The 22,211-nt window shown below is 40.7% G+C and overlaps 1 protein-coding gene across 18 annotated transcripts in view; it reads right to left on the bottom strand.

Moving 5' to 3' along the window:
• LOC135502270 (rho guanine nucleotide exchange factor 11-like) overlaps positions 1-22,211 on the bottom strand; it is a 113,932-nt gene that overhangs the window by 54,556 nt on the left and 37,165 nt on the right. For 14 of the 18 annotated variants that reach the window (XM_064794961.1, XM_064794960.1, XM_064794962.1 and 11 more), the window contains exon 6: positions 287-423. In XM_064794961.1, the coding sequence (XP_064651031.1) occupies positions 287-423 (137 nt within the window). Of the gene's footprint in view, positions 1-286; positions 424-3,904; positions 4,375-7,855; positions 8,149-9,993; positions 10,171-14,638; positions 14,790-21,746; positions 21,957-22,211 lie in introns of those variants that run through there. The other 4 variants (XM_064794965.1, XM_064794967.1, XM_064794963.1 and 1 more) reach the window with 4 other exon arrangements.

The raw sequence follows: 22,211 nt of genomic DNA, 5'->3' as shown, positions 1-22,211 counted from the left end.
TGGCATTTTGCGGAGTGTCTCCCGTCTGTTGCTACCAGCGTCAGCTAGCAATACACTGTTACAGCTTTTACAGGTATTCTCTTTATCAGCGGAGTTTTTACAATTTTCTCAGATATTTTCAGTACATTACAGTTCTCTCCAAGTGTTGGAGTCGGCATCCATCAAATAACTCAGTGTAAAGTTCGGAACATTCTTAGATATTTTCTGTTTTTATGATCCAACTAAACACAGAGGAAGCTGCCTCTAACCAGCAGTTTCAACTGCTGCTCTAGCCTACAATACTAACATCAGCAGGTTGTGGTCCACCTATTCGGTCTGCCGGAGAGGCAGGGGACGGACGGGACAGGAAGCTCTGGTCACCTGACTCTCGACGCGAATGCCCAGGTGGTCGTCCAACTAACGTCAGAGCCACATATGTTCCGGCTGGAAAGATAAAGATGAGATGCAATGAAGATCGGCTGTGCAAGAAAATACATTTTCTTCTGACATGGAATAACTGATCAGGATGCCCCAACCTTGTCTGAAGTGAATGTGGATCATCAGCAACAAACAAGTTGAACTGAAAAAAGAAAATAAATGTTTATTTTTCAAGTATGAAGTACACCAATCAACTCACATGTCATATTTTGCATGCTCACAACATCTGACATCACAAGGGCAGCCAAAAATTCGAAATATTCCAAAAAATAACAAATTTTGCCAAAATGGCAGCCAAGCTATTCAATCTGCCTGTGACAGCTGTTCAACTACACGATATTGATGAATAGTGTCCTTGATTGATTTTTGTACATGTACATCTGTCACAGTGTGTTTGACTAGCACAGAAAAGGAAAGAACCCCTCATCACAGACAACCTAGAAGTTTGTAGAGTGTCCTTTTTTAAAGAGGACCTCAGGGTTGGTGTACATTCTTCCTAGCTGAATACTTCATCACCAACTCTGGTGATAAAAGTTAGAATGTTGACAGTGATATTGATCCAGGCAGTTGCTTTTCAAGGTCTTTGACACCAATAAGCGGCTGGTTAACATGATTTCAAAGTGCAAGTAGCTTCATTGGACTACTTTCCTTGTAAAAGAGGAAGATTGGCAAGTGTTTTATCATCAGTCATTACTGACAATAGGCCTATCTGGTGTTGGGACATCACAACTGTTTTCCATCATGACGATCGAAGTCGTGCTGATGTTGACTCCAGTGAACGCCTGTGAACACCAGACGCAGGTGTTACTGATTCAGCCAGACTTGGAGTTCGTGCCAAGGCTGTTCACCACTGCTCCATGTCGTGACAAAACACATCGTTAGATGAGAAAAAGTGATTATAAACGTTAATCAATAGTTGTTATCTCCGTGAGATTAATTACATCTGAGTCTATTCAGATCATTAAACCTATAACGAGCAACTATTCCGGGAAAATGTCATCTGTTAACTCTTGATAGGATTTTTTGAAGATGGATTTTTTAAAACCAAAATTGATTCTAGTCCATGATATATCATCCTTATATCAGTGTCGTTGCCATTTTCCACCAATCACAACACAGGACTACCATCACGCAGGCCCAAGTTTTGTTATTAGGAAATCGGGAATTCAAAGTCTTCCTCGTAGCTGAGAAAAGCGTATGCCAGCAATAACATTTGTCTGTGTTTTGGCATGGAGAATCCAAATTGAAGATGGCTGCCATGGAAGCCATATTGAATATTGGATGGCACTGAATTCCCAAAGGTACCTTCCCCTAGTCATTCCCGATAAGCCCCCCCCCCAAAAAAGTCCACCTTTGCCAACAAGGAGTTATACTGACTATGATGAGGGTAAATGTTAACGGACACTGGGTCATGTGCTAAAAATTGTCAAACCAAAATCACAAGTTCTCAGATTTTTTATCAACAGACACGATTTATATATCACAAAACGACTTTTAAAAGACTGATTGTTTTTTTCAAGTGCAGAGACATGAAATAACAACGTCCTGGTCAACATCAATACACTTGAAAACATGACCATTTCTCAAAATGTCTATAGATGACCCAGATAACAGATAATCAATCTTTAATTCGACACACCCAGACAGTTAGATAACACTGTCATTCAATCATGCCTAAAGGGAGCTATAAAACTTACTCGAGGACTCTAGGATTGTTAGTAAAATTTCAATATTGAGATAGAGTTTTGTGATACGGTTGAAAAGCTTCGGTCAAAATATTGTGATGTTGGCCTAGGTCCCGCTACTTGCACAGTCTGGTGACAACACCAGAGACAGTCACTAAAAGAGGTCGAAGGCTTTGGCTTTCATGCTATACCCAATCTGATCAAGTTCATTGATGTCCTGGGCACAACTGTAACTAACAGAACACCCCCCCCCCCCCTCTGGCTCATCAAGAATGGACAATTGAAGACACTGTCGCAACAAAACCTTGCCAGCTATGTCTGAGAAGTACATTGCAGGAACAGTTGATGATAGTATATCTATCTATATCTATGAACCACATTTGTATGGCGCCCTTATCAGTCCTATATTGGGCCATTCAAAGGCACTTCTCTCACCCCTCCCCAATTCTGACCCACCACCCAATACCTTTGAGTGATCCTAACAGGACTGTTGATATCAAAACAATGATGTCATACACCGTAGCTAGGACAGTTTTGAGTTTCTTCCAAAAGACTGATTTCCAACTAAGTTATAAAAGAATTTCTGGTAAACATATTGGGTTTTAGAGGAAGTGTGAATATCTCATATTGTTCAGGAATTCTAACAACAAATATCAAGCCATTCAGTCACGATACCTGCAGTGACTTAATACACAATATGCAGGAATTCCAAAAGCGTTGAAAATGTCCCATTAATTTCCTTGGATGAATGGGCCTGCTTGATCAAAAAAATATCAAGTGACCAACAACTTTGAGATCTACATGTTCCAAATGCTTCGTGAGAGAGGAACTATGCTGTACGGGGACTAGCTTGACCTGGATTTACACAAAAGTCTGTCTTTGCATCCTCTAAAAGCAATCTTTTGTATAGATGCTAATATACACGAGAATGATTCGAAGGCCTGCTACGGGACAATAGTCTTTGACTAAAAACATGCACATAATGTGTCTAAATATGTTCAACCTGGAGAATCAACCACAACCTCCAATCTGAGACTTGATTCACTCCAAGGTGCTTTCACTCGGAGATGTGGTGAACCTTGACTCAGAGAGGTGGTTCACCCTGACTCCGAGAGCGGGAAACCCTTGGGACGTTGTTGCAAATTTCACTTGGTGATGTTGCTTTTGTTACTCGTTTTAAAGACGCATGCCTTGATGTGCACATCTTTTCATCTTTGTTTGAGTGGCGATTATAACATACCAATAACAAGCAGACTGCTTGATACAAGATAACATATCGGTCCGATCTAATTGAAAATCACAATATGTTTTTTAAAACTCATAGAACACACATACTACAGCTGTGTACTTCCCAAAATCAACAAATCAATATTCCACATTGAAACAATCACATATATAAATGAAATTCAGGCCGGACATTTCAATAACATGAATAATGTTCAAACAGAACTGATCAAATAGAGTTTGCAATCCCAGGTTTATACTTCAGGCGGTGTTTTTGATGATTTTACGGCAAAAGATGAAGAGAAGTCTGCTAGAAACAGATAAACAGAAAATCTAAATGACATTTATCATGGGTCAACTGGTGAGAGTTTTAAAAGGGGTATGCCTAATTTAATCGTGGGTCAGCAAAGTAGAAATTCAGTCTGTAATCCTTACTCTAACCATCCAAATAATTTAGCTGTGCTGTCATGGTCATTTGGGCTTGCTTTCTCTCGTTGGTCCCTCCAGCATGGATGGAGATGATGTCAATTGAAATTACTCTATCTGTGATCGAGTAAACAGGAATGAGTAAAACTTACATGTATACAATCCAAAGACAAGGTGTATAAGGTGAACTCAGAATGTATCGAGAGAAACCACGGAAAACAGAAATCAACGTTTCTGAAATATCCAGACGAACTATTCCAAAACACTTCCAATCCTCTAGCTGCTCAGGTTAAAGTACTGCTCAAATTCGAAAAAATCAATGCCCCAATATCCAAATAACAAAGAGGCCCAGACGGTTCGCACAAACTTTTGCTGTCAAAATACTCGCACATGGACAAGATATCCTGCACTAACTCATGATGAATCCCGGTATATTGGCACAAATGCCGAAATCTTAACACTGATACGGAAATATATGTGCTGATTGGCACTTGGACCTTGACAGACTTTAGTCCGAAGTTTTGTTGGAATCCTGGCTAAAACTCTTCAGATTTCTCAAAACTGGTGACTTAACTACCAAATCCAGGCCAACACTAATCAAGGACATGGACACCTTCATCTAGCCTATGTCCACACCAATCTAGGACAGATAAATGTATGATTGCAAATCAATGAAAGGCAGAATATGAATACGCTTCATAATAGTCAACTTTGGCTGTTCCCATTGGTCATGTCCACCCTGCTTTTGTGAACTAGGAGGATGCTCTATTTATTGAGTGCACCCGTTATTGAGATATTGATCGTTTTGGCCGACATCACAGTGTTACATGAGGCAACCAATACCTCTACTTTGGGTATCAATTCCAAGAACCAAGATGACCGATTGCCTTCTCGTATATGTACCAGTTGTTTCACCTTTGCTACATCATTTCAAGGGGCTTGAAGCATTTTATATAGTCACGAGTCTACGATCTGCGACTAAGCCTTCACAACATGACTTTATGGTTGGAATGCGGCTGGAGTTAAATTTCATCGCAGCGACTAAAACTGCTTCTTTGCACCACACTTAAAGTGAGTCGAAGATCCTTTTCACTTTTCCCCTTGCAGCTGCTAAGATGCTTCTCTACATACCCTGACTTGGAGAAGTTCTCACCACAACTATCACATTGATTGACACATCACACAAATGGACTCAAGATCAACACTCCCGATATTCACTGAATATGAACATGTTCGGTTTTTAGATTAATTTGAACGCCTCAAATCTGATACGGGAAATCGATACCGGGCAAGTTAATTTCACTTGCACGAAGATGACCAGCTTGTCAATACACTACTATTTCAAACCACCACAGACTGAAACCAACTTTACAGTGCCTGTGTGGAAAGAGCTTTCGGATTAGGGAACTTCTGGCTGTTGAACTCTAGTGACCTTACATTCAATCAATCGATCCTGTCCCCCAGTACTCGGGTAACAAGGCAATTTGGTAGTGTTGATATCAACGCATGCATAAACCTTGCAAATACTTCTGGTTAACCCTCTGTGATGGGGCAACGCCAAGGCAGAGGAGAAGCAAGCATATTTCTAAAGGCTACAATTCTCTTCAAGTCTGGCTAGATACAAAATCTGGACATTTTTGTTTCGAATTCTGCCAATCAAAAGGGTATACAAACCTCCATCATCTGCCATGAATTCGGTTTTGACTAGAAACAAGTATCAGAGAATCACGAAAATTTTCGGACCAACATTATTTTTGGCCCAATTTTTCGCTAAATTACAAAACAAATCAGTCACAAGATCATTCTATTTTAAAATGCATACACTTTCTATTACAGATTCATAGAAAATGACCTCGATGCAACGAAACGAAACTATCTAAATGTCCATTTATAAAAACCAACCTATCAGAATCAAAAACCACAATTTGATAAATTACTTCCCGATTGTAACGGCAACCCCATGAGAATCCAGGTTTCTAGGTAAACAGGCACTGCGGATGTGAAGACAATCCATGATCCCCCCTTAGATATTTTGAAATCAAATACCCTGACTTACCCATAAAAGGTCCCGTAAAGGCCTTTCGAATTTCAAAGTCAGATGATTGGCCTCATAATATAACTTCTGGTGATATGGCAGGCCGCATCACAACTACACGCGGGAATATGTCATCCATAATAAATCACATGTCTAAGTCAATATAAAAGTTATCATTTATAACACTTCTGATAACCTCGTAAACTGCAGGGAAGTCCCCAACTGATTTTAGTACTGACATCTGGTGTTGATAAATGGAACTTGACAGTGACGAAGCAACTGCTGTTCATTCACCCTCCAGTCAGTTCAGCAGTGGTAAATGACTAACTTATTCAATGACAACAAATGGGTCAATAGGTATTGAGTGACGGGCCAATCCTACAAAATTTGGGCAGTGGACACCACAGTGACTCTGAGTGGAGAATCAAGTGCCAACTATAAAGCTGGTGGTAAAAAACTGTGCAGTGGTATAAATCAAACCTTACTGTGTCCAAGATTTGACAGGGATGTACTCCTGACATGATGTTTTGGGGGAACAAAAGTTTCTGAAATCGGGGTGGAAAACCTGAAAATTCATTCAATCAACGTGTTTGAATACATGTTTTCAGCTAAACTTTATTCAATGTACATGATGGTATTGTTGGTCCATCACCAATCCACCAGCATTTCGTCCAATGGTGGGAGTGCGGACCAACAGCACCCCTCATAAGAGTAACCCGATACTTAATAGAACATATCGTCCTCACAACCCAAAGAGGACACCAACATGCGCCATCCTCTCAATGAGATTCAGATCATGAATGAAAGCATAAATTCTGTTATGATAATTCGTCTCTGTAGGCCATCATACTGAACAAACAGGAAAAGTTTGTCCAACAACAGGACAACGATATGAAATATGGAAATATAATGCGGAGGATCTAGGACATGCAAATAGTACAGGTCAGTATCATCACTCATCACTCTGGACTAGGATGACCCTTGTGAGACCATCACCGAATCGGGCAACCCTAATCGAACTTTTCCGTCCCTGCTGTGATACTTGTCGAGGGCCAAAAACACGAAATAAAGATGTACGAGATATGCAGGTCAATATCATCACTCATCACTGTGGGCCATAGGACGACCCTTGTGAGACCATCACTAGACTCGGGCCCTCCCTATGGAGAGACTTGCTGAGGGCAAAAACCAACATCACAACCACAACCGTACAACGGTACCGTGGAACCTCCCTTCATAGTGGGCACCTCTCTATAGTTTTTGTCCCAAGATGGTTGTTCCTATTCAATTTGGCCACTCTAATCAGGACACCTCTCTATCAAGGACAGCACTTGTCAGTCCTGAAGGTGTACTTCATGTGAGGTTCTACTATACGCCTAATTTCTCCGTGTCCCAGTCGACTCTCCCTGGGATACGAATAAATCATCTCAGAATTCCAACACATTTATGAATTTTGAAGAAAACACATCATGACAGTTTTATTCAGCGCTGCTGAAAACCCGATTCCTAATAGACTTGCAAAATAGCTCGTTACCGCGATTTAAATGAGATACTAGAATGCTCCAATTGCAGAAATGGATGAAATATTTATGAATTTTGTTGCGAAGGACTGATCAACCATATGACATGAATCAAGAGTGTTAAACATTTTGGATTTTGAAGGCAATTGGTGAACACAAACATGAAAGGTCACATCAGGTGTTCATGAAGTGACATGAAAGGATCAATACAAAAACAGAAACAATTTCACCGACCAAGGTGTAACATGTTACATACTTTTAAAATCTACATCAATACAAGGGGGCTTCTCTCCGTCTTATCACCCTGGTGTGACTGCAAGCTACCGACCCATTCAAGTCAGACAATCTGTCCGACATCAGATTCTGAGTCTCAGCAACTGCGGTATCTACTTGGTGCCTACCATGCCCTGAAGATTCCAAGTTTTAGTCACAGGGGTCAACAGATCATACCAAGAAAGATATCCTGGTCTCAACTCAGGCCCACTGGCATTCAGTCCAGTCGAACAAACTGACATATTTTACTTTTTCTTCAAAACTCTGATACCTACATGCAGACCATCTCCGGCTTCTCCTCTTAGAATTCGACATAATGCCATAAACGTCAGTACGAGTCTTCTACGTGTTATCCACTTTCCTGATAACAATCGTCATTTTTATTATTTTAGTATTCCATCAGAGTAATCCTTGAAAATGTTGTCTCATGTGTACCATATCAGTCCAAAAAATAACAAATAGTTTGTGGTACTCCGGGCTCATGTGTAATCCATTTTTGATAGTTGTAAAATCAGCACTTAAAACATCTCCTCTTCTTGACTTGCTTTTAACCGACTTATTTCAGTCACTGAAATCAACCATACATAGATCTATGAAAACCTTTCCTTGCATCTTGGTCGTCATCCTAACTGTGATTTGACAGTCATAGGCCTACTCCTTTCCTCCCGATATATTTACCGACTAGAAAATGACCAGACAGTTAGTTCCAGCATGTAGCCTATGTAAACCAAACAGATTTTGAAAAGGTTTACTGCTGTAGCTTCTCAGAAGGGTTGATGAATCAAAAGGCCTTACTTTTTTGGGGTCGAAACTGAAACCTACACACTCCAATGACTAACTCTGAAAGATAGCACATGTGCAATGTACAACACTCAACAGATTTTGCTGAGACACAATATGGCCCTATCAGCCTTTCCATACAAATGCAGTACATGTATGCCGAGGCTTAGAGATTCGATAATTGGAACCTATTTTATGGAAGTGTAGGCCTAACAGCCAATCCACCATGACCTACTTTCTCCGACTAGGAAGCAGGCCTACACATGATATACTGATACACACAATTCACATTTCCTTTAGAAAGATGATGACAGCATCTCATGACAAAGCATCCCTTCACACTTCCTATGACCTAGAATGATATCAGTTTGATTATTAGTAACCTCTTGAAAAGCCGAGTAGGCCTATCTGTGACACACTTTAAGATTTTGATAATGATACATGTAATTTTGTAAAATGTGCCTAGGCTGTATGCAAGGTTTTCTTCTAAATAGCCTCTCGTAGGCTTACAATCATAATTGGGCTGTATGTAGCACCTTGCCTTACTGGTAGGCCTGCAAGACATCAGGGAGACTTCTCTCGGATCCTAATATGTATATGTACGGATATCATCTTTTTACAGAGTTTAAACATATACATGTTAGGATCTGCGATATGTCGCTGTTTTCAACCCCCCTATTGAGACAACAATAACATACGACAATCAAGATGTACAGACCGGGGGAGCTGGCTGTACGTACCCATAAGTCTTTGCGGTAGTCTCGCGCGTACCGCATATAACCTATCAAGCTTTTCTCCTTCAGAGAAATACTGCGTTGCGCTCAACTGCCAATTATGCATTAGTCTGGTGGACACGAGGTTGGCCTTAAACTTGCTTGAAATCGAAAATTTGGACAACACACGTGTACTACAGCGCAAACGGCAGCATTCTGACATATAGAAACATGTGGTCTGATTCTATTTTTACTTGTCATTTAGTGATCACGCGTCCAACCTCGTATGCAGGGTAATGTGGCTTTCTCATTGGTCGAACGTTAATTTTGTTCACAGCCTTATAAGGCACTTGAGCGCAACGCAGTATTTCTCTGAAGGAGAAAAGCTTGATGGGTTATATCCGGTACGCGCGAGACTACCGCAAAGACTTATGGGTACGTACAACCAGCTCCCCCGGTCTGTACATCTTGATTGTCGTATTAGAAACAAACCAAATACTCCATTTGAGAAAAGAAAGAAGAAATGACATGTCAATGTCAGCTTCTGCAGAAAAGTGATGGTTCTGATTCTTTATAGCTTCTGAGGCTGACTAATAGTGTAAATGGATGCCTATACCTTTGTATACACATGCATTAAAGTAGAGATGCACTGCTAATTGCTTCCTGTGCATTTGTTGTACATACAGTATGTACACAGATATACATGCAGCACTATACCAGACAAAAACATCAGACTTAATGCTCCAGGCAGGGATAATGGATAATAATGACTCTTAATCCTCGGATTCGGCAGCTATAATCCTAACAACTAAATGTACTGATCCGAATCAATAGAGAATCCAAAGTTGTGAAGTTTGTAAAAAAAATACACAAGTGATACACTATGAGGTACTATAACTCTTATAGATTTATCCTTTTACCAATGTTATCAGTTTTGTTTTTTATCCTATCAAACAATAGCACAGCACATGAATATCTGAGAGAACAGGAATCCTATTTTAGAACACAAAGAGATTGGAATTGTTTCGAGGAGGACTCCAGGCTTCCGATACTCATTTGTGAGTCGTTATTCTCTAAGTACTGTATAGGTTATGCACAGAGCATCCCACACAGTGTAGATAACAGCTGGCTCCTTCATGCACACATGACTCACGCAGGCACACAATAATACAGTAGATTTCACCGTAATTTTTAGGTCAACCTGACTCTCCGATGCTGCGGTGTGGTATTATTGATTGCAGTTTTGGAGAGTGTTGTTGGAGGGAGATCTTTGACAGCTCCAACGATGACATGGCAAGAAAGAGTTGGCGCATCTCGATGATCTCATCCTTTAGCTTGGAATACAAAAGGGTAAGATAGCCTCCAATGCGATAGACTGGCATTAGGGATAGCCTGGAGGAAAACCACACAAACTCAAGTCTAATACAATGACAGTTTCAGTCCTTGAACTGGCTATTCAGTAATCGAGATTTGATGGCCATCACAACAGCGATGATTAGAGGTAAGTTCAAAGGACACAATCGTGGCTGCGAATAAGAGGTGGGTTCAAGAGGAAACAATAGTCAATGTGAACAAAGTTCCGGGAGGGCTGGACTCACCCAGTCATAATGTGGTTGCTCAGGTCAGTTAGGGACACAGTGTAAGGGTTTAACTTTAATTTTAATCATTTTCCTTGAACTAACCCTGTCACTTTTAGCAACGATTCTGAAGGTCACAACATCAAAATTCACATAGTATGCATGGAGCACTCGGATCTACCGCAATAAAAACAATTCTGGAACAGGTCATACTAAGTCCATTTGCAGTTATTACCCGTAATTGTGGCAATTCATAAGGCACAAAAGTACTCTGCTGAGTATGGAGAAAATAGTCTTGAATTAATGCAATGTTTGATTATCTGCCGCCAATATTCAAACCCCTGGGGCGCTGCTCGAGGCAATTTACAACAGAGAGTTGGGGCTGTACCATTACGGTTGTTTGTAATCCTCCCTCCGAAAAATCTTTTCCATTAAGTAACTTCACAAAAACTAAATAGGCGTTCATATGCAAAACAGGTTCGTAGACGATGCATAGATTATGAGAAATCAACAAGCTATCAAAAGAGTACCCAACTTGAGCCTCTCTTCTCCTCACACAAGGCATCATTACCTAAATCCCCACCACAAGTTCACAAAGGCAAAACACCACAGTGACTGTTGCTCAGAGATACGGCAACAGACCCAAAGCTGGAATACTAACGTAGGAGCAAGAGATAAATTGCCGGCCAAGGTTAGTCATTAAAGGAACGAAGAACACGGCTTCTGATAGATAGAGGAAGCGATAAGAGCGATTCATCCTCAGAGCTGTGTTACTCGAACCCGAAAAGAAGATACGAGCGATTTCTGACACAAGATGAGCAATCGTCAACACGACAGATTGGCGCATCGATTCCAGTATTAAAGTGCCTTACATGGTTAAAAGGAAGCTCCACGTTTGTCAGCAACAATCTTTTAGCTGAGCTGGAACGTTTGTGACAAGGAGTGTATTGCATTCACTGTTCACATGAAGAGAGATGCTTTGAAGAGCTGAATGGTTCGGTAATTTGAGTCGACTTGTATAGCATGCATTCGTGATTTCGACTTCTGCAGTGACTATTGTCAGAGGCTTTCGGCAAATTGCTCGAGTTTCAACTTTCAGGTAGCACTCCAGAGGGGTTCTTCATGTGACATATCACATGGACGAGATGCTGCACTGCATCACAATGTTGCCGCTGTCTTGATCAGGGACATCGCTGGTTCTTTTGAGTCATTTGACAGTCATGAAGTCAAACATCATAACAGGACAGCTCTGGGCGTTCTTAGCCACATTCAGCGGCTTCTGAGGAGTCATGTTACGTTGTGACGACAGAAAGAACCTCAAACTTATTCCTTTATCCACTACCATCCATGCAGGGACTCTGGTAGAGCTCAAAATTGATGCGACAAATTAGTTTCAAATGCTTGAACGAAGAGGATAGCTAACAACACAGCGATGGGAACCAACTGTGCACTTTCAAACAAAGATTGATGCCTGGGAACCTGCATCATTTACCAATCAGGTTACCTGTGCCAAGGCAATGATCCCATATCGCAAACCAGACCAAGCGCAGAAGGTGTATGTTACAGTCTAGGGCTTTCAATTGGTAAAACAAAATGTTTCTCTGGTTTTGGCTCAATCATGTTTGGTCTCCAGGGCTGTATTCAACATTTTTGTTCTGGGGGTAGTTGGCTCTCTTGGACTGCACCACTTTTTGTCCAAAAAGGGCCCAAAGCTGCATGAAAAACACTTTTTTGGAGACCTCGGGAGCCCCTACCAATACCAGTATCGTTGCAGGCCAGGGTATGCATGCAACAAAACTCTACTCTCTACTCAATGCATACCTTTTGAAAAGTACGGCTGCCCTTTTAGGCCATGTTACAGATATATCAAGCCATGACACTGAATGGAGGATTAGTCCTTGTCACCTACCATTGCACATGGTACCCAAATGATGGGCTCAGCTAAGCCAGAAAATGGACAGTAAACCCTTAACCACAAATTAATCACCTATCCAGGGTGCTCTGTGATACAGTTTCATACTCGTAACCTCGGCATTTCGAATTATGCCAGACTGGACCTGTCCTTTACACTCCAACAGCCAACATTAATTTGTAATCAACCAATCTATTGAAAATTATACAGAGCATCTGGATTTCTTTTAGGTAATTTAGAGTGTGGACACAATGAGATTCAATTACTTCTCTTTGCTATGGTCAACCACTGACCTGCCGCAAGGGACCCAGATGACAGTCACACACATAAGCCAGAAGATGAACTGTACACAATACATTAGTTCTCTCATCGTCACATCCCCAGTGTATTCTACGATACAGTTAGATACTTGTAATCTCAGCAAATCGGATTACGCAGACAGGACCTGACCATTACAGCCAACATTAATTTGCAATCAACCGATCAATTGGAAATAAAGGCCACGGATTGAGCAAGACATGTGCCAGACCAAACACAATATATTTTCGATTATGGTCAGATCTGTCTACCATAACTGTCTGCCTGGCACTGCACTTTGGCTCTGATACTGGGTATAGTTCTGGCTTCCGTGCTGGGTTACAACTCTTTCTTCTTGGCGATCTTGATCTTTCAGCTTCTCTGCTTGGATGTTACAGTGTCGCATGTGCGAATAACGTTTTGATACAGCTGCTCACAAAACAAGACAGTGAAATGTGCCTTGCCCATTGTAGACAAGCATGGACACCAATATGCTTCTTCAATTCAGGAAATATATATATGTCTGGATCTTTAGACGTCTTGGAAGCTGATTTTGGCATTTTCTCGCATGTCTCAACAGCAATCACCAGACTGCTTGGCTAGCAACTACATCAAGTGTTGGTTCATCTCTTCACTATCCAAGTTCACACTTCTTGAAGAAGCCAGCCATAAAGCAATGGAAATCGCTGTTAGTGCAATTCCCCAAGATAGATGGTGATCTTTTAGCTTTCTTGAGAGACCACCAGTGGTTATGTTGCGAAGGTAGAATCTCCTGATTCAACTCTGGCACCATGCCACGGTATTTGAGATATTTTGTGCTTTGCCAGCCTCATATGAGTACACAGTACACAAAAAAAACCAACGAGATATTTTTGGAATCGTAAAGTGGCAAAAAATAATATGGCAAAACAGCGATTTAGATTTCAAATTCAAACTGCTAACATCAACAATCAGTACACTTATTTGAAGGTTAATAAACAGACAAATTCCATCCTTGAATGGGTAATGACCAATAGGAGGTCACCTGTACCAGCACTAATGCACAGTACTACAGGCACTCCTAGGAGGCCACTACCTGGCAATAGTTTTGCCCATCTGATGTTACCCCTATTCTGCTGCACCTGTATCAAAGTCATCAAAGCCTTCCCTCTCAGGCATCTTAGGGCCATTTGGACGTCATCCAAGTGTGACCAGTTCCACTTGCTTTTATCAGCACAGAATTTTATGAAAGGACTAATACAAAAAAATTATTTCGATATCTTTGGAATTCCTTCTAAAAATAGGCTCTTATATAAATATCAATACACATCCGGATGGTGACTTTTTATCACTTCGGTCTGGGTCAGGAGGACAAATCTCAAAATGGCGATGCTGTCATTTATGATTGATAATCACTTCATTTGCTGACCTCGAAATAGGTATGGACAAACTTTCATCACGCAATTTTAAATATGTTCAAAACAGGCCTACTAAGCCTATACATGTACATGAATCTTTGCCAGAGAAACATCAAATGTTCAACAAAACTCTGAAATCTTGTTATCATGTTTGCCCAGGGTACCATAAGCCAGGTAATATTCATGCAGCCAAGTAGCAAACACCAAATTCATCGATACACTATGAACATCAATCATGCAGATCATCAAATTTTGCTGAAAAAATAATCAACAGCTGAGCATCCAATGATTCAACAGTTCAAAACTCTGGCAAAAGTCATGATGAGTAATCTAATGGGTAAATAGTCCTAAATTTTTTAGAAGTATGACACATGCCCCCTACCTGAATTGTCCACCTTTTTCTCCTCCTTCTCTTTCTTCTTCGACCCTGACCCGGTCCGCTTGGGCTGGAAAGGCGAGTGGCCCTTCAAGCTGTTATGAATACGCTTATCCCAAGACATCATTGAAATCAACTCCAGTTGAATCAGTTCAGAACTACTAGCGCTAGTTAGAATTCCAAATGTACCAATGGAAAATCACAGAACTTCAAAGAAATATTGTTGAATTTCAAATTGTGTTGCTGCTCATATTCCATCAATCATATTCCGATAAAATCTCTTGAGAATTCCCACCTTTCAACTATAGTGTATCTTGTGAATTGAGTTGGGGGCATAGTCTCATCAGTCGTAGTGATTTCAGTCTAAGTCTCTAAACATCACACGCAGTATGCTCCAGTCTTTCTGTCTTTCTGATACGGCCTGACCATGCTGTTTGGTATTGGATTAAGAGGCATTAATCCAGGTCTGATGGTCAAATTATTCTCTAAATGTCTATAATGAAGGATTCCTTTATGGGTATTTCAAAGCAATAACCATAAGATCTGTCAACGTGGCTGATTTATACAAGGACGACTCCATTTCATACAGAGTCATGTTCTTTTCCTCTGAAGAAATAAGTGCTACTTTCATTTAAGACCAAACGACAGCGTTCACAGTGCCGAAATATTGCAGTTTTCAGGATCGATGTACCTCTGGCGTGTGACAAATAATGGAGGGTTGTGTGACAGACATGTCACTATCAAGACATTAACCTGTCTGGTATAACCCATGATGATGCCACGCAACACTAGATTTATCACGTGCGGAAGTTTATCAATCCTGTCATTTTTCTCCGAAACTGTGACTGCTGTCAGCAGAACCTTCTCAAACTACTTGAAGCAGATGAAGATGACGGAGCACAGGCTACATGTAGTGACCAAATAGCAAAGTCTTTAAAAAATGATGTCGCATTCACCGAACGGTCAGTAAAGATAAAGTCACAACCATGGACAGCAACTGTAGCACTCCGAAATAAGCACCTTGTCCAAGGAAACAAAGACCAAACATGCCAAATAAATTCATACTTCAGGTCTGCAGGGAATAACAGTGGGGTGAAAAAATCAGATCAACAACCATTAAGACCTAGAGAACCCTAATGGCACACCAAAACTATCACTTCATATACGCAACTCTGTAAATGTCTCCCTTGATACCTGGTAATTTCCATTTTGCTAGCATTAAAGAGTGTTATCATAAGTGCCAAGCCTCTGGACAATTGGCCAGACTAAAAGCATTGGTCACTGCCAGGCCATTTATACTTCACCATCAGAGCAAAATGAGACCTTTGAGAATGACTTCGCGGAGAGAAGTCTGAAATGGAATGCTGTAAAAATCATCACTGCTATGCTTGTGTTTATGACTTCCCTCCTTCTTGCAGTCGAAAATTCTGAACATGCTGGGATAACTCTGATCAAAAGGAAGTCATCGTATCAAGCATATTGAGGGTCGGAGTGACCTGTTTGGTTTAAGAAGCAAGAGAGGAACTGTTCCTTTTGCCTGTGAGTGTCGTTTTTAAAGGCTGTAAACAAACCTGAGCTTAAAAGGTCTCAAGGTCAATGAGGGAAGATGATGTCCATGACCAGATCTGGTAACCTATCTAGTTTGAGCTTCAGCCCATCAGGAGCTCAAAAGCCAGGTCACACAGGGCTGATGATCTGCCCTGATGTGGCGTAACTCCCCTGATCAATAAAACAAGCGTCAAAAGAAACTGACAAGATCCACTCCGCCAAACTTTCCATCAACGGACAAAAAAGTCAAGGGCCAGTAAAGGAGATCATGTCATACGCCAACAGTTTTGTCATCAGTTTGTGTCTCCCGTCACACTCACCAAGCCACCAGACATGTGTTCCTCAACAGATATTGTCCACAATCTAGAATCATTTCCAACCCGCAGGAAACGATCCCACTCCTAACCATTGATTGGCAGTCGTGTTACTTTTTTCTCCTCAGCAGAGACAGCATCTGCAGTTACTTTCCCATCTTAATGATGAGACAGCTTTCTATGACAGTATCTGAATGGAGGCAAGATAGCTAGGATCAATTTCAACCCGAGTGAGCTTGTCTCGCAAAGAATCTTTTGAAGACCTGAGCATCCAAAACAATCATCAACATAGAAAACAAAATGGTTAAGAGGTACCCCGAATGATTCTTCTAAAAGACCAGAACATCCAAAAACAATCATCAACACAGCAACCAATGCGGTCAAGGGGAACTCTGAATGAATAATGAAACAAGAACCCCAACATCAACATAGTTAAGAAACCTTAGCCAACGGACTGACACTGCGTGGTAGTTCCACCTGTTAACCTTAAGGCCTACGCACATTCTCAGCTCTCTCCTAAGGGCTGTATCAGCCTGCCTATACAGCAGCAATAGCGAATGGTACCCATGGTTCTGACAAGGTAAACAAGCCTACCTAGGATTTTTTCAACACACCTCCAATTAGCTTGAACCAAAAGCATAGGAACTCAGCACTTCTTCAACAGAATAACCTTTTCAACGCAACTCTCATATTCAGAGACCTGCAACTCAACACAACCACCAGAATGCCTTCTGAAATATGGGAAACGGAAGGGGGCAGAGGTTAAGAGAAGCTAGAAGAGACATGACTGCAAACTGAACCTTCTCGGACAACCAATTCCAGTTCAACAAATCTCTTAATAGCCGATTCTATTGAACTATCCACCATTATTCTTACCACAAATAAACGTTATTGTACCATTTCCAACTGTGACTTTCTTCCACAAATTTGTCAACTTTTCTCACAAAAACAATATCCATGTATTCCTTTGAAGAAGTTCCGACAAACGTATCATCTTTGACCAAGCATCTTTAACTTATCTCCAATTTGAATAGCCATTCAGTTAAGTTTTCCATCCATGTACTGTTTTCCATATGATCCTCCTTCAACCATCATAATTCTCCTTTATTCCATAATTTCGAAACCTTTTTCCAAATATTCCATCAAAGACCCACTCTTTTCCTATTCCCAAACAAATTACGACTATTCTCTCCTCTGTGTAATCTTTCAAGTTCCTTCTAATGTATTTTTCATGTTCCACGAGACTACAATAAGGAACCTACACACAGATACCTAAAACACATAATGAGCTAGCTTCTAAGAATAACATATCGGAGATACCACAAGGTATAGGTCAGGCTAGACAAGAGTAGCTTCGCTAGCTAGCATCCGATTCATGCTATGTATATTATCTTAAACCATACATTCATGTACATCACACAACGAGAAACGTACAAGTGGTTGTGGCAATGTACACAAAATCCATTCCAAGCTGTGTATGCCGAACGAAGACATACTTTCCAATTCAAAAAGTACAAATCCATCTGGAAAGCAACATAGAAACAGGTTAGGAACATACCTCCAAAGCTTGGAGGTATCTCAAAGATTGGTTATGCATGCCTTTACGTCTGGACTCGAGCATAAGCAACACAAAAAAATCAATGAAATATCCCACTCCGGAAGGCATCCAGTACCTTCTGAATGGAAATCCCGAGAGGGGCAAGCCAGATAACAGACGCATCAATGACATTACAAAAACTATCCAAAAGTAGTGCATCGACCAAAAGCGGTGGATTCACTCATCAATAGATTTGCATCAGTTTTTCCAATACCCGCTATTGAGTTTCTTGAAGCTATTGTCATGAAGAAATCAACATCCTGCTAATACGAAACGCATTTATCAAGAGCAGTGGTTTCACCGTAATCGGATCAGCATCAATTCCTCTCTTATTGTTATCGGCTTTGTGAGGTTTCCCAAGGCTATTGTCAGGCAAAGCGGACACCTATCAGATTGAGGCAAACCTTATATTATCTACAATCTTAAGAGGCAGAATCTCCAAGGATGGGCACAGAAAGACTGCCAAGAATAACCCTCTAAATGAATGAACAGAATGGTTCGAGTGAAGTGACAAGACAAACAGAGTGACAGAGGATGTCCAGATCATTCAGCATGTTTCAACAATTCTCTGGCAATAACCAATCAAGATGGTACAGCCAAATTCCGCCACTGAATGGTTCGAGTGAAGACACAAGACACACAGAGTGATGAACGGGAACATTAAGCCTATGTCAATACTTCTCTGACATTGACCAAACAGCCAAGCCAAGATGTTACAGGCAAATACCAAATACCATCACAAGACATGAAACCAACAATAACGCATCCTTTGATGTTTTTATTGGGTTGATGCTGCTCTGACAACAATGATCAAATGGATTAGCAGTTCTTTCTTGAAAGGTTTCTTCTGGAACATTGTTTGCTGATGAAAGACTGGTGGCTTCTACTTTTTTGTTTTCTTAAAGAGAAACATTGCAACAGCCGTCACACAATGGGAACATCAGCCAAGGTGCAGACACTGTTTGTCACCACAATGACTGAATAGATGGATATGACAACTTAGAACTTGTAGGTATTGTTAAGGAGCCCGCCACGTTAACTGAAGGTCGAAGGTTTGAGCCCCTTACATGTAGGTAGCTCGTTCTAAAGTGGCCAGTTGGTTACAGCAGGCATCACTACCTCTCTGTAGCAGCCGAAAGTGAGCCTAACAATATTGGATTGACTCTGGTCACTGTTTTGAGGTTTTCTCTGTTTCTTAATCTTAGCTTAGGTGGCTGTCACAACCAAGATGCTACTGCAACAATACACAATCAACAGAAGCAAAAGGCACAACAGTTTTTTTCTACCACACTTGTTAGTTGCTTTGTAGCCTACGTCATCACCGCGAAACTTCACTTAACAATTCAGACGAGTTTCTGGTGCAAGACGGCTTCGGAAAGCAGGTACAGGTAAACAACGCAGGTTTCCCACTCGAACACAATCATTCGGTGAACATCAAGGCTTGTCCAACTGATAATATACACCGGGAGGAATTCGCTAGTCATCTGTTCAAAACCTCATCGAGAAATAGCTAAACTTTAACACCTTCATCATCAGTGAGGCAGAACTTCAGCAGAAGATACAATTAGGATTGTAAATTTCCTTCAGATTCCAAGAAACTGCGCTTTTTAAGAATACGTCATTTGCACCTACAGATACCTTCACCACCTGAAGAAATTACAGTCCCCAATTCATAATGTTCAATCAAAAAGATGCTGTTGTGGCCTGCAGACCAATATCCGATTTAATTCTCTTTCTTGAATGGCTGCACAGCAACCATCCAATCTACCGGCGAAGTTACAATGCTTGCAATCAATTATATCAATTGTAATAATAATAATGTAAATGTTTTCTTCAGGCTGATGGGCATTAATGAGGAAATCCAATGTAGAAATAAACTTCAAGTTTAACCTTCCCTGCAAAGTTCAAATGTTGAAGGTGAAAAATAAACCAGGCCAGTTGGGGGGGGGGGGGAGCACTGAAACAACTCAAAAATCTGCAAAGTTTTAACAAAGATCGTGGACCTGTGGTGGCATTCTCGTTGGTACAGAAGTAAATCATCATTCCACATGATCTTTCCAATCTTTGGTATTCATCGTGGTGGTGTTCATGGTGGAGGCAAACTTGAAGTAAGACATTGGTCTGCATCCGTGGTAAGAAGACACAGGATGGGCACAAACCAAATGAATTACCCTGCCTGTAAAGGCATCTCCATATTAAGTATAGAAAATTGTACATGTGTACAATTCATATTTCATATCTTTCCACATGCCCTTTCCGATCTTTGGTGTTCATAATGGAGGCAAACTTGAAGTAACACATCTGTCTGCATCCCTGGTAAGAAGATGCAGAAAGGGATAGTACTGAAGTACAAACCAAATGAAATACCCTGCTTGAAAAGGTATTCTTATGGCATGGAAATATGTCTTTTAAAATTAATCACGGGCAATGTAATGTCAACATACCTTGACGAAGTTGACCCTCCTTATAAATTCAAGGCCTTCAGTTTTTTACATGCTCACCAAAATAGTTTTTCAAAATATTTAATGAATCCTTTCCTAACGTTCTAGATTGAAAAACACGATCATAATTGGGCAATTACAAGGTGTACATGTCTTTTCTTACATGGCCCAGACCTGCAACATGCATTCACTAATGCCAGTGCATTTTTAGGTTCTTTTCTCCGCAAATTGCCATTATTACACAAGGATCTTCAAACCTGATTGATCCCTGAATAGGCCTACATGTTTTTCTGTCATGTTTATTCTGGTAGTAGGGCGGGTAAGCAGCCATGCCTCATAGCTGAACTACATGAACAAAGCCCCAAATGGCAAAGTTAGAAACTAAGGTCAGACAAGGACAGCACAGAAACCAAGATCTTGTTGGTTTGTAAAGCAAGTAACTGCATTCGGTTCAAGCATGTATGTTTCAGGTCAGACTTCATCCCTTGTCCACTCCAAAACTCGACACATGGGGTTTCGTTTCTTCAGTTCAACTTTAAATTGCTGGCCAGAGTAGAGTGTTTCTGAAGGTAAGAATCGACGCCAATGCTCATAGCAGTGAAAGGGTTAATATTTCAGGGCAAAAGCTGGCTTCTGCAGCCTGAATTTCGTGGATGTCCTTGGGAAGAGAAACTGCCACTTTTATTCCTAATTCTTGCCCTGGGAACAGACGACACAAGCACAATGTGATGAACCCACAACTAGGCCCATGAGTCATCTTCCCAAATAGACCTAGGCCTACAGGCAAGCTGCACCTGTTCAAAGTAGTGTACATGCTAAACAATAATGTAAATGTAAATTGCAAATAAAATTTTTAATATTTCTTAGAAATTAACCCACTGCGTTTTCAATTTATCATAATCGATCAACAAGTTTATTTTCAAACGAGAAGCAATTTATTCACAAACACGATTGACAGGTTTTCTCTCATCTGGGGATGGCCACGAATTCCTCGTTTGAATAATGATCACTGCGATCACCAATTCTTCTCGCAGGCATCTGGAAAGACCACTGCCAACAAGCATTTTTTGTCACATGCAATTATGATCCCAAGTCACATCAATATAAATCGCTTCGCAGGTCGCTTAAATCTAACATAAAAATCCACTACCTATCTAAATTTCTTGCTTTTTTAAGTGAATATCTTTTTAAAATAAGAAGAACAGCACACTTACCTCTGACTGAAAGCCTCTATGAATCTGAAATCCTCCCTAAACTAATCCGCACAATGCGGTCACAGCCCGCAACAATATCAATATCCTACGAGAATCTCATTTATCTCCATTAAAATCCGGCGGCGGGTAAATTAGATTTTCTGAATCCTTTTAGCTTAGCTTGCGACATCTACTTTAACAAAAAGACAAAACCTCTGTATCCAAGAGATGGCTGTTTGGAGACATTTTACGGAGTTCTTCAATTCAAAAGCAAAGTCTTAATGTGCATGAGCTTCTAAACATTGCTCAGATACTATTTCAGGCGATGATTTGAAGTAATTCAAAGAAAAAACAGCCACATCTCCCAAGAGACACTTGGTTTATAGAAGGATGACCTTTCTAAACTGGAAGTGTATGCTAGAGATTCCAACGTAATGTTTAAAGCAGGGTGTCCTGACTTGTAAAACAATGTCTTTATCACTCTAC

The sequence above is a fragment of the Lineus longissimus genome, chromosome 18 (genome assembly GCF_910592395.1).
Source record: "Lineus longissimus chromosome 18, tnLinLong1.2, whole genome shotgun sequence".
NCBI classification, from domain to species: domain Eukaryota; kingdom Metazoa; phylum Nemertea; class Pilidiophora; order Heteronemertea; family Lineidae; genus Lineus; species Lineus longissimus.
The sequence above is the reverse complement of the archived record's forward strand: the minus strand, read 5'-3'. Positions and strand labels throughout refer to the sequence as shown.